Source organism: Scyliorhinus torazame, chromosome 4, assembly GCF_047496885.1.
Source record: "Scyliorhinus torazame isolate Kashiwa2021f chromosome 4, sScyTor2.1, whole genome shotgun sequence".
Lineage (NCBI taxonomy): Eukaryota > Metazoa > Chordata > Chondrichthyes > Carcharhiniformes > Scyliorhinidae > Scyliorhinus > Scyliorhinus torazame.
The window spans coordinates 136,512,647-136,526,561 of NC_092710.1; the positions used below are offsets into that span (position 1 = coordinate 136,512,647).

General features: G+C 44.8%; 1 protein-coding gene across 4 annotated transcripts in view; it reads right to left on the reverse strand.

The window, feature by feature from the left end:
* Positions 1-13,915, reverse strand: part of sh3yl1 (SH3 and SYLF domain containing 1) — a 239,990-nt gene that overhangs the window by 175,410 nt on the left and 50,665 nt on the right. For all 4 annotated transcript variants that reach the window (XM_072498654.1, XM_072498653.1, XM_072498656.1 and 1 more), the window contains 2 exons: positions 2,845-2,958; positions 542-606 (listed from right to left, as the gene is read on the reverse strand). In XM_072498654.1, the coding sequence (XP_072354755.1) occupies positions 542-606; positions 2,845-2,958 (179 nt within the window). The remainder of the gene's footprint in view (positions 1-541; positions 607-2,844; positions 2,959-13,915) is intronic.

Sequence of the window (13,915 nt, forward strand, 5' to 3'; positions counted from 1 at the left end):
TTTAAAAATTTATGGCAAAATCTGAATTTCAGATAAGTGAATGTGATTTATGGAGCTTCAAGCATTTCATTTTATGTTGGAGAGGATCATATACTTTTAAAGCTGGCTCAAATTCTGACACGCTTCACTTGCTTAAGGTACCAAGCAACACTCAAATAAACGTCAGACTTACATGCACTCACTTGCTTCTAGCAGAGAGAGCTTAAAATTGAAACAAATTAGTGACATTAAATTGGACATTCCGTAATATACCAATCAGGGTATAGAAATTACAGAATTGTGAAGGACACTGAAATGTGAATCTTTGTTTGCACCTCTGTAAGCAGAAGCGTAAAATTTGGACATCAGTTATAGCTGGATTAGTTTTAAAGTTGTTGTATGAATTATGTTTCATTGTACTGCAATTTCGTGAAGGGAAACACATGGAGAAAAGTTTGTTATATAGCGTCTGGTTTCACTTTAACAGAAAAAAACACCCACATCTCTACCTGTTGCAGGTAGAATCTTTATGTGAAAGTTGACAAAAAAAAAAGCAACCTACCTCAATTCCAATCTCAAAACCCCCACCAAGACCAGCAATGCCTATTGCCGAGGGAGCAGACCATCCTGAATGAATTTAAAATATTTTAATCATGAATAAAGCAATAGAATGACTGTTTGGACTCAAACAAAATATATGGCGAGATTCTCTGGAATTCCCGTGGCGTGTTTCTCGGCGGCGGAAGGTGGCCCGCCGTTAGCCGGCGGTGGGATCTTCTTGTCCCGCCACCATCAATGGGATTTCCCATTGAATCCACCCCACGCCGCCGGGAAACCTGTGGCGGGGTGTGCCGTCGGCGGGACTGGAAGATCCTGCCAGCATGAACAGCCAGAAGATCTTGCTAATTTTCCTTTATTCATTTTCAAACCTGAAACAAATTGCTTGAGTCAGCTTCCGGGTTTGCAGCTAAACAAGGTTCTAGAGCAGCCAGATCAATGCTAAAACTGCGCATAAGCAACATTTTCCTTGAAGTGCTGAAACCTTGTACAAATAACAATAGAAAAGTCCATACAAACCAACAGCAGGGAAATAATCTTGCTCCCTATTAACATGTGAGGAGTGTTTCAGATGTTTAATACTAGCTGCTATATAGGCCTTTGGTCACCTTTGACACTTGGTGTTTATATTAAATGTACCACTTCTCGATGGTGAGGGATAGTTATGGTTAATGTCTTTTGTTCAAATTGGAATGAGACTTTGGAAGACAGGTAGCATTTCTAACTAATTAACATTTTATTTTTAAAAAAGGATGCTTTGTACTTGCATAAATGTATTTGAATTCAGGGGCGTCATTCTCCGACTCCCCCGCTGGGTCGGAGAATCGCCGGGGGCTGGCGTGAATCCCGCCCCCGCCGGTTGCCGAAGTCTCCGGCACCGGAGATTCGGCAGGGGCGGGAATCGTGCCGCGCCGGTTGGCGGGCCCCCCTGCTCGATTCTCCGGCCCGGATGGGCCGAAGTCCCGCCGATAAATTGCCTGTCCCGCTGGCGTAAATTAAAGCACCTATTTACCGGCGGGACAAGGCGGCACGGGCGGGCTCCGGGGTCCTGGGGGGGGGCGCGGGGCGATCTGGCCCCGGGGGGTGCCCCCACGGTGGCCTGGCCCGCGATCGGGGCCCACCGATCCACGGAGCATTCCTCACCTTTGGGGCGGCGCGATGCCCGTCTGATTGGCGCCGTTTTGGGCGCCAGTCGGCGGACATCGCGCCGTTTCGGGGGAATTTCCCCCCAGATGTGTAAAAAAAATGAAGAGACTGAATGTAAAAGTGTGAAATAAAATATCGGTCTCGCATTGCAATAATATTGGCAGTTTAATATTGGACAGGTAACTGTCCCACCAATAACTGCCAAATTTGGATGCAAGCCTTCCAAGATTAGGCCTGGGGCCTCCAGGAATTGAAGACCAATTTCCAGGACATGGTTGTGTGAAACGCTGGTGAAAAATCATATCAACATTAAAAAGTTTTTTTGTCATTTCCTTTGAACATTTCTCTTTACCAGTTATAAAAATATTAAAAACAGAGTTCTGAAGAAGAGTCATAAAGGACTCACAACATGCACTCTTTTTCTCTCTCTGCAGTGCTGCCATACCTGCTGAGGTTCTCCGCCACTATTTTTTAAAATTTCTGATCTTCGGCATCTGCAGTATTTTGCTTTTATTATAAAAATACTGAAAATTTGGAGGGGGGGGGAGGGGGGGGCTGGTGGTGGATGCTGTCAAGCACCATCCAATTGGATAATGAGTCTTTTTGCATTCTAATTGGTATGGGAAGGTCACAAGGATAATGTGTTGGCCGACTAATGATTGGAGGGTGGGGATAAGTCATGTGATGAAATCTCCAGGAATAGGTTTAATCACAGTAGCCAATCCTGTGCCAAATCTGCACAATACTCTCAGATAAGAGCAACGATACTGCATTTATACTGCAGTCACTATAGAAGGCAAAGCTTAACAAACAAGGTAGAAAGCTGCCAGACTAATGCTCCAGCTCTCACTTGTTGGGACCACCAGTTTATATCAACATTAGGAAGGTGATGATAAAAGAATAGCCTACATTGCAATGTTCTTTCCCTTAGGCACCACACCCAGAAAATCATACTCTCTATTCCTTAGATCACATTTCTATGATTGGCATAGTATTAAGTTTTGTTCTGAATGTTTAAAAACAGGGATGTACTTCCCAAATCGATATTGCAGTCAACATTTTTATCTTTCTCCGGGAATAATTTTCCCTTTTATTTTTTTTAATTGAAAGGCTGTCAAAAATAATATATGTTTTTAAAAATCAAGTAATGAATACTCTTACTTCCATCTGGCAGGCGGCCCAACACAATTCCACTGCCTCCGCGAGCAGTTACTAAAAATCCAGCCTTAATCACTGAGAGGATAGCAAGTCCTTGTGCTTTAGCTATCACGTGAGCTTTAAAGTTAACAGAAAATCAAGTGTGAATTCATGTCACTCTTTAAAAGAAAATGTTGATCAATATACTTCGTAAATAACTCTAAAATTCATCCTGTAAACACTCCTACCTTCAAAGGATTAGGGACAATTGCTGAACAAATCACCAACAAAAAAAGCTCCATTCGCCTGAAAGTTCACCATTTCATACATAATTCCCAAACAAACTATTTTGGCCATGCAAACTTTGGTGAGGCAGAACAAAAATTATGAACTTGCTTATGTTCTCGACTATGTTCTAGACTTTTTTTAAATACTTTTCATGGACCGGAGTTTCCTCTCAAAACCCTTCATTTTGAACAGTATGGGGTAATCCAGCCTTGTCTCTCAACCCTTCCCTATACGAACAAAATGTTTAAAATTTCCTGACAGGACACGGGGACAAAGAAACACAGGAATTACTTCCAAACAACTACAATAGTGAACTTTCTTCAGTTAATAGAAGCAATTTAATGCTGTGCTAAAACATTCAGTCAAATTTCAAAACCAGCTTCACAAAGCCCCATTGTTAAATAGCATCATACAATGGTTATAGCACATAAGGAGGCCATTCAGTCCATTGAGCATGTGTTGACCCTCTGAAAGAGCAATTCACCTAATGCCATGCCCCTGTCTTTTCCCTGTAGCCCTGCATTTTATTTCTTTTTCTGATAGTGATCCAATTCCCTTTTGAAAGCCTCAATTGATCCTACCCCCACCACACTCTCAAAATGAACAACGCAGAGTTAGTTCCAGTTAGTGGTCAGGTAAATGCAATATCATACAGGTGCAAAAGAGAGAAGGGAGAGAGTATAAGACACCTGGAAGCCATCCCCAGTGAAGACTCCATCCAGAGTGAAAACTCCACCCAGCGAAGAGAAGACACGGCGACAACAGGAGAGAGCATGTCGCAAAGAAGGGTGAGGGTGAGTTCACTACAATTTTTGAATGTAGAATTCAGCAACCCTGAGGGCTGATATAAACAAGAACTGAACGTAAACTGATCTTCATCTTTTCAATAGTTGAAATAATCAAGAATGGATGGATTGCATGGGCTGTCTCATATGCTCGATTAATATAATTAGTCGAATTGAGATTAATTATCTAAAGGAAGAAAATATTAACAGACTGGTCTAATATTCAATCTGTATTACTGATATGATTATACATTATTCAATGGTTGTCTCAGATATTCAAAACAATTTAATTGTAACTGCAACATAAAACATGCTCATTCCATGGGCGGGATTCTCCGTAATCGGCACGATGTCCGCCGACCGGCGCCAAAAACGGCGCGAATCAGTCCGGCATCGCGCCGCCCCAAAGGTGCGGAATTCTCCACATCTTGAGGGGCCGAGCCCTCACCTTGAGGGGCTAGGCCCGCGCCGGACTGATTTCCGCCCCGCGAGCTGGCGGGAAAGGCCTTTGGTGCCCCGCCAGCCGGCGCGGAAATGACTTTGCCGGGCGGCGCATGCGCGGGAGCGTCAGCGGCCGCTCACGGCATCCCCGCGCATGTGCAGTGGAGGGGGTCTCATCCGCCTCCGCCATAGTGGAGACCATGGAGAAGGCGGAAGGAAAAGAGTGCCCCCACGGCACAGGCCCGCCCGCGGATCGGTGGACCCCGATCGCGGGCCAGGCCACCGTGGGGGCACCCCCCGGGGCCAGATCGCCCCGCGCGCCCCCCCCAGGACCCCGGAGCCCGCCCACGCCGCCGTGTCCCGCCGTCCCAAAGGTGGTTCAATCCACGGCAGCTGGCGTGGGTTGACAGCGGCGGGACTTCAGCCCATCGCGGACCGGAGAATCGCCGGCGGATTCCCGCTGACCGGCGCGGCGCGATTCCCGCCCCCGCCGAATATCCGGTGGCGGAGAATTCGCGACACGGCAGGGGCTCGGAGAATCGAGCCCCATATCTTTTATTACCGTAACATAACAGGGGCGAAATTCTCCTACCCGCCCCGCCACATTTCTGCCCCGACCGGCCGGCGGGAGTCTCCGTAACTCCGGCCGGTCAATGGGGTTTCCCATTGTGGGGCAGCCCCACGCCGTCGGGAAACCCCCGGGCGCCGGCAAAACGGAGACTCCCGCCGGCGGAGAATGACGCCCCAGGTTTCTGCCAGTATAAATGTCCATATTTTCAGAGCAAATACAGAGAGCATGTACATAAACACTCTTTTATTTTTGACCTACCATTGACATAGAGTAACCATACGGCGTCACAATGGCCCAGAATTTTCTGGTGTGAGGTGTCTCGTGATGTGCCCCATTCAATTTTTAACCCCTCACCCTTCAGCTCAAAGATTAAATTTTACATAGGTTTAGGTAGGGTGGGTCTTTGAAGTGTTGAAAATCTGAATCCGAACACCAACCTGCCCACTTCTGATTTTAACTAAGGCCAGACAGGACAGTGAGAAATCAGCCCACTTCCAAAAGCAGGTTGGCAATTTATAGTATTCTAAAAGAGGCTGTGTGCCTCATTTTTATCCACAATTTCAATTTAACTGTGGATCGCCAGGTTTCCTTGGCCTGGGGAACTCCAGTAGTCCCAGGAAGGTAAAGACTTCTAGATCCAGGAGGCATTTCCAATTATCAGCTGGATTGGTGTACTTGTCTGAAACCCACCCCATCCTCCGCCTTCAATCTCTCGGATTTCCTATCCCGGTCTTCTCAAGCATCCAATCCTACTTCACACTCAGGATTTCCCACCTTTGTACCTCTTGGCCCTCAGATCTCGTACCCCCAACCCCACAATGACCTCTAGCTCTCTCTGCCCCCGGCCTGCTGCGGCTTCTCTTCAGCATTCTCCACTTAACTGGGAGCCAAGTGTAACAAAATGGCCAGCAGCCCAAAATCTAGGCTGAATTGGACAATCTAAATTCAACAGCAGCCACAGCTTGAACCACCAGGCCTGATGGTAATTCAGACAGGCCTAATAAAATAGTCACTGATTCGAGGTGAACAAGGGCAAGTCTGAACTTGTCCTAGGACAAGTTGGGACCGGACATCATAGACCTTGGCCAAATAAGATCAGTATTTTGGGTATTGGCTAGTATCGGCCAGACTCACAAGCACCTTAGGTCCAGTATCAATCAGACTAAACGGCCCCTTAATACCATATATAGGAAGGGCTACATGCACTCCGTACTCATGAGAATGGACCCCTGAGGGGCTCTTGGTGTCTTAGATATATGGGATTAGCAATCCCATTGGGTGCTGCAGCCCGCTTCCAGTAACCTCATTGGGTGGAAGGCAGAGAACTTTTCAGAAAGGTGCAGAAAAGACACCTGGAAGCCACCCCCAGTGAAGACTCCATTCAGAGTGAAAATTCCACCCTGCGAAGAGAAGACACGGCAATGACAGGAGAGAGCATGTCGCAAAGAAGGCCCTGAGTTCAGAAACAAGGGGCGGGATTCTCCGACCCCCCGCCGGGTTGGAGAATCGCCGGGGGGCGGCGTGAATCCCGACCCCGCCAGCTGCCGAATTCTCTGGCGCTGGGGATTTGGCGGGGGCGGGAATCGGGCCGCGTCGGTTGGCGGCCGATGGCAGTTGCCCCCCCCAGCCCGCGTTGGGCCGAGTGGCCGCCCGTTGACAGCCAGTCCCGTCGGCGTATATTACACCAGGTATTTGCCAGCGGGACCTGGCTGCGCGGGCGACCTCCGGGGTGCGGGGGATCTGGCCCCGGGAGGTGCCCCCACGGTGGCCTGGCCCGCGATCGGGGCCCACTGATCCATTGGTGGGCCTGTGCCGTTGGGGCACTCTATTCTTCCGCGTCGGCCGCTGTGGCCTCTACGATGGCCGACGCGGAGATGAACCCCCCCTGCACATGTGCTGGGTTGATGCCAGCACACGCTGGCGCTCCCGTGCATGCGCCAACTCGCACTGGCCGGCGGAGGCCCTTCTGCGCCGGTTGGCGTTGCGGCAAGCCCCTTCCCCGCCGGATTCCGCACCTTTGGGGCTGCCCGACGCCGGAGTGGTTCACGCCACTCCTCGGCGCCGCAGTTGCCCGCCCCGCCGATTCCCGCAGAATCCCGCCCAAGGTCATCGGAATCAGTCGAGCTCAGGAAAGAGCCGTACACAGCAGAGTAGCCTGACAAAGTTCAACTGCATGAGTAGCATCTGAATCGCAGTTCGACTATAGTGTTAATAAGTTAGTTTAAGGATTTAGAGTTTGTTGTGTGAATAGAATTTGGATCATAAGATTTAGTAGTAAAATCGGCTGAACTACGATTTCACTCTTTTGTCTCATGAGTAAGGGCACATGGATAAAAGAGTTTTAAAGTAACTAGTCAAATTGTCTGAAGGGCACAGACAACACAAGCCTGTCAACCAGTCTTATTTTCAGGCAAGGAGGCTGAGTGACATCACCTGCATATTGTGGCTACCAGGCAATTAAACCACCCCCACCCCCAGAGCTTGTCACTCAGGAAAGAATGCCTCCGAAAAGGATGGTGCAGCAGTAAACAGAGAATAAGGTGCCCTTTAACCACCACAAAAACAGCAATCCACAATGTCCAAAGTGTATGAAAATCTGGATACCCATGCAGATCACAATGTAATATGCAATGCTCCGGTTTTCTCACACAAGTCCCTAAAGACGTGCTGTTAGGTGAATTGGACATTCTGAATTCTCCCTTCATGTAACCAAACAGGCGCCGGGCTGTGTCGACTAGGGGCTTTGCACAGTAACTTCATTGCAATGTAAGCCTACTTGTGACAATACAGATTATTATATTATTATGACCCATCTCTACACCATCAATGAAGAAACAAACAAGATCAGTAAGCAGTGGGAACGTGGAACGGATAAGGAGGAATCAACCTTCCATCCCAGTGGCAGGAGACAGCGCAAGGGGAAAAGCAGCAGTGACTAGCCTCAGCAGAGGAGCCCGGGGACCAAGTTCTCAAGAAACCATTCTTCAAACAAATCATGATTCATAAGCATAAATCCTGTGTGTTGAGAGTCTCCTCTCAGGTGCTGGATAAGTTGGAGGAATTCCAAAACCTGTATTTGGCAACACAATGCAAGAAGCATGTCCGATATTCAAAACTCATTGGATATCACGGTAGTTGAAGCAATTTCCGCAGCATCTAAGAGTACTTATTGTTTCTGGAATGACAGATACGACACACTTAGTCTAATTTTTTGCAATAGCACCAGGGCTTTAATTCAAACTATTCCATTTGGTCTCATGGAGATCACTGGCCCAACTCACTCCAAGCCTAGCATCAAACGGCTTTAAAGAATGGGCACCTGTGTTGGCTGTTTCTCATTATAAATAACAAGGTTATGCAGATCACGCCAGTCCTCCTGAATGACAACACTGGAATGACTTTCTGGCCTTGGTCCAATAGATAATGGATGCCCAAGCTTGCCAACATTAAAACCAGCTTAAGGACATCAGCATTAGGGGCTGTTTAGCACAGGGCTAATTCGCTGGCTTTGAAAGCAGACCAAGGCAGGCCAGCAGCATGGTTCAATTCCCGTACCAGCCTCCCCGAACAGGCGCTGGAATGTGGCGACTAGGGGCTTTTCACAGTAACTTCATTTAGGGGCTGTTTAGCACAGGGCTAAATCACTGGCTTTGAAAGCAAACCAAGGCAGGCCAGCAGCACGGTTCAATTCCCGTAACAGCCTCCCCGAACAGGCGCCGGAATGTGGCGACTAGGGGCTTTTCACAGTAACTTCATTGAAGCCTACTTGTGACAATAAGCGATTTTCATTTTCATTCATCAGTGATACTTTCGTTCCTCAAAAGGTTCCATTGGCAAAATCATAGAATCATAGAATTTACAGTGCAGAAGGAGGCCATTCGGCCCATCGAGTCTGCACCAGCCCTTGGAAGGAGCACCCAACGTAAGCCCCACGCCTCCACCCTTTATCCCGGTAACCCACCTAGCCATTTTGGACACTAAGGGGAATTTAGAATGGCCAATCCACCTAACCTGCACATCTTTGGACTGTGGGAGGAAACCGGAGCACTCGGAGGAAATCCACGCACACACCGGGAGAAGGTGCAGACTCCACACAGACAGTGACCCAGGGCCGGGATCGAACCCAGGTCCTCGGCGCAATGAGGCACTGGTGCAGCCCAGCAACAATCATAAGTAATAGCAAAATAACAAAATTAAGCCGATTAGTAAATGTGGAATTCTTTGGCAAATTGATGTGTTGGGAATTATTTTAAATGGAGACGTTCAGTTCATTTTTAATTTGATTGATTATGGTTTTGAATGTCCTTACCATGAAAAATATGTGAAGTATTTCTGACTGAAATAACAGTGTAAGGGCTCAACATATGTCATGCTCCGGGGCTCCGGTTTCCTCCCAGTCACACAGATGTGCAGGTTAGGTGGATTGGCTATGCTAAATTGCCACTAGTGTCCGAAGGTTGGGTGGGGTTCCCTTTCAAAGAGGTTTTATGCAGATTTGATGGGCCGAATGGCCTTCTGCACTGTAGGGATTCTATGACATTATAGTTTCTGAAGATAGAGCATCTCCTTTCTTCTGTAAGCAGTGTATGTGTTTCTACCCAATCTTGTGTGGTGCTGCATCGCCTCGCTCACCCGGGTATCTTAAGTGTTCATCAGGATGCTGTTGGACTCCATCTTCTTTCCCTCAACTTCTGCAAGTGTAAGATCCAATCCCTTCATAAATGCAAAATTATGCTGCATCCAGCTTGCTGGTCTCGAGCTGTCTAGACAGTGAAAATGAGACTTCAGAGTTCCTAAGATCTGTTCATTACTGCTGTGTGTAACATGCAGGACTTAACTAAACCTGCTGTCACCATCTGTCCTCTGACGATGGGATGATTTCATCAGCCATGGTTGAGGCGGGTAGCCTTGGTCTCCAAGCAACTGCCCTGACACATTACTTTGACGAAAAATGTAAGTGTCTTTTACAGACAGAGAACAAAAGAATCACAATCTCATACAGAACGATGACACAACAGCACACTCGTAAGTTAGCAAACCAGAATGAGCATCACTAACAAGCTGCTTATTTATTCATTCAATAAGTGACAGGGGACATTTTATAATGTTAAAGGTAATATATGGATACAAGTTGTTGTTGCAAAAAATCTATCCTACTGATGAAATTCAAGGCATATGCCGTTGGGGTCTTTAATAGAGTATAGGTGGTATCAACACCACTTTGGACTTGGTAGAATCCAGCTACGTGATAATATTTGAGCCTGCCAAGGGTATGTTCCTGATAAGCGTCAGTAGCTCTGGCGCTGACAGCAGTCATGAATTTACATATGGGAGGAAATAAATGTTTTGGGGGGAAATCCTATATGATCTCCATGACAAGCATGCTTCCTGACTTGGGTATATAAGAACATAAAAAATAACAGCAGGAAAAGCCATGAGGCCTCTCGTGTTTGCTCCACCATTCAAGAATATCATGGATCATAAGATTGTGGCCTCAATTTCACTTTTCTGCCTGTCCTACATTACATTTAATTCCCTTGTAGATTAAAAGTCTGCCAAACACAATCTTGAATATATTCAATGATCTACCATCCACTGATCTCTAAGGTAAAGAATTTCAAATATTTACAACCCTTGGACGATATTCCTTTTCATCGCCCGATGAAATGGGAGCCCCCCCCTCATGGGCGGAACTGTGGTGCAGTGGTTAGCACTACTGCCCAGGGCGCTGAGGCACCGTGTTCGATCCCGGCGCCAAGTCACAGTCTGTGTGAAATTGACATCTTCTCCCTGTGTCTGCGTGGGTTTCACCCCACAACCCAAAGATGTGCAGGTTAGGTGGATTGGTCACACTAAATTGCCCCATAATTGAAAAACAAAATAATTGGGTACTCTAAATTTATTTATTTTTAAATGGGAGACCCCTTATGCTGAAACTGTATCCCCTAGTTCTAGATTCTGTTATGGGCCAGGGTTTAGAGAACCCCAAAGTGTATCATGGAGTTCACCTGACCCACAACTTTTAATAGATTGTGGTATGGGGAGCACACGGCCCACTCTACAGGTATGGTACAGCAGAAATGGAAAAGTATTTTTTAAAGCAAAACAATGTTTATTCTATGGACTCAAGGTAACCTTTTAAAAACATACAGTGAACATCTTAGCAACCATTAATTCAAATACAACCCCCAAAGAATACAACACTAAGTAATCCTTAAGCTGTCCTTTTAACATCCATAAGACTTTTTTTTAAAAAAACCTTTAAAAAGAAGCACACCAGGTTAAAGTCACTGCTGAGAGCAGTTATTAGTTTTAACTCACTAAAGGATCAATTTACAGTCTTTAGATTACAGAGAGAGAGACTAATACCCCTTCTGGCTGTGACTGCAGCTATCCAGCTCCGAAAACGAAACTAAAACACACCCTGCAGCAAACAGCCTAAAACGAAAGTAAAAAGCTGACAGACAGCCCAGATCCACCCACACTCTGACATCACTGATAAACACCCATTTCTTAAAGGTACATTTCTTAAACATCCATTTCTTAAAGGTACTCTCACATGACAATTCCTCTACTAACAAAACATTCTCTCAGGCATATACCCTGGCAAGTCCCCACAGAATCTTCTATGTTTCAATAAACACACCTCTCATTCTTCTAAACACCAGTTTTTCTCATCTGATGCAACACTGTGCAATTTAGGGAAGATTGTACCTTATATCTCCATCATAAAAGCATACTCACTCTGCTTGATTGTATTATAATTTTCTAAATTTCCTGCTATTACTTTCTTGACAATGGATTCCAGCATTTTCTGAACGAGACATGTTCAGCTAAGTGGTCTATAATTTCCTGCTTTCTGCCTTTTGGGTTTGCCAATCTGCTGCGATCTTATCAGAATATAAAGAAATTTGGAAGATTAGATCCAAAGCATCCACTATCTGTGCACTCACCACTTTTAAGATCCTAGGATGTAAGCCATCACATCCACTGGACTTGTCAGCCTTTAGTTCCATTACTTTACCTAATACATTTTCTACAGTGATCGCAATTGATTCAAGTTACCTTCCTCCCTTTTTCCCCTTAATTTTCGAGTATTTTTGGGATGCTTTTCGTGTTTTTTCCATAACGACAAATGTAAAATACTTATTCAAAGGTTCTACCATTTCCTTGTTTCCCATTATTAATTATCATAAGGATTAACATTTACTTTGGCTGCACTCCTTTTTATATAATTCTAGAAGCTTACTTTCTGTTATGTATATATCTTGTTAGTTTGTTCTCACATTCCAATTTCTCCCTCTTTATTATGTTTTTAGTCATACTTTGTTGGCTTCTAAATATTTCCCCACCTTCTGCCCCAACACTAATCTCTGCAGCAATGCATACCTTTTCTTTCAATTTGATCCCATCCTTAACTTCCTCAGTAAACCATGGATAGTTGATCCTTCTCACAGCGTCAAAGTGTTACAAAGTATCTCATTAAATGTCTGCCAATTGTAAGATTTTGATAATGCTACTAATTTTTAAGGTTTAATGTTGGTCTAGAAGATCTATGGATTTTATTCCTGAACCACCTTTTCAATGGGTTAGTTTGAATTTCTGTTCGTAAGAAAATGGACAGTCAAGGCAGCTGGGATACTTGGCTGGTGTTGTTTATGAGAAACAACATTTTATTGGTTTACAGCTTAAGTTGAATCTGTATTCAGTAATTCTGTTTGTAGAAATCTCTAAAAGTAATTTGTTCTTAGAATGAAAACTTAAGTTTCAGCAAACCGTACATTGCTTTAATTGATCTGTACCAAAAGGAAACATTTATTTTCTGATATTATGACAGGATGTGTTTTTAATATTTGCACTTAATGGTTTTGATATTTATGAAGGGTTAATCGTTGACAACAAGATGTGATTGCTCTGTATCTGAAGGAAATGTATTAAGTGTTTGCAATGGAATGCAAACTCCTGACCGATCTAAGGAAACAAGGGATGAATGCTTGGCTTCAGTCTATATGTAACTAGTTAAAGAGGTGGGATGATGTGAGATGACTTGCATCCTAAGCCAATGGAAGAGGTTAAGTTGGACTATTTCCAGAATAAAAGAGGAGCAATAATGAATCTGGGGCTAAAAGTTGGGAAATCGTAATTGTTGTTGGCACAGTTAGTAACTCCAGGACATCACTGCTGGAGTTCCTCAGGGTAGTGTTCTAGTCCCAACCATCTTCAGCTGCTTCATCAATGACCTGTCTTCCATCATAAGATCAGAAGTGGGGATGTTTGCAGATGAATGCACAATGTTCAGCACCATTCGCGACTCATTCGTGTCAAGTATATATGAAATCTTGCTTAATTAATTCTACTCGATTCATAAATACTGGTTATTCGTACCTTGTAGGTCAAACACAACTGAGGCCTAGAGTGTTAGAAATTAAGAATCTGGACTCGAGTGGTTAATTAGAACGATATTATACCTCAAAACCTACAAAATGCATATCCACAATCTTCTTTTTTAACCTATTTGACAGTACATTTTAGCCAACTCTCTTCAGACATTTGTAATTGCCTTTATTTAAGACAATAGTTTCAGACGCAGGTTTCTCCCCTTCAAATTAAATGAGAAATTCCATCATGGTGTGATCAATTTTCTCAAGAGGATCCTTTAAGATCATTAATTAATCCTTTCTCATTACACATTACCAGGTCTAAAATATCCTTGGTCAGTTCCACAACACACTCTTCTAACAAACTCTGCTGAATACACTCTTACACAAGCATCCTCAAGACTACCTTTACCAATTTGATTTGCCCAGTCTATCTGAAGATTAAAATTGCTCATGATTATTGCAGTACCTTTCTTACAAGCACCCATTATTTATTGATTTATACTTGGTCCTAAAATGTAGTTACTGTTGGGGGGGGGGGGGCCTATAGACCACTCTCGTCAATGACTTATTTCCCTTGCTCTTTTTCATCTCCACTGAAAGTGATTCTATATTTTGGCTACTGAATAAAG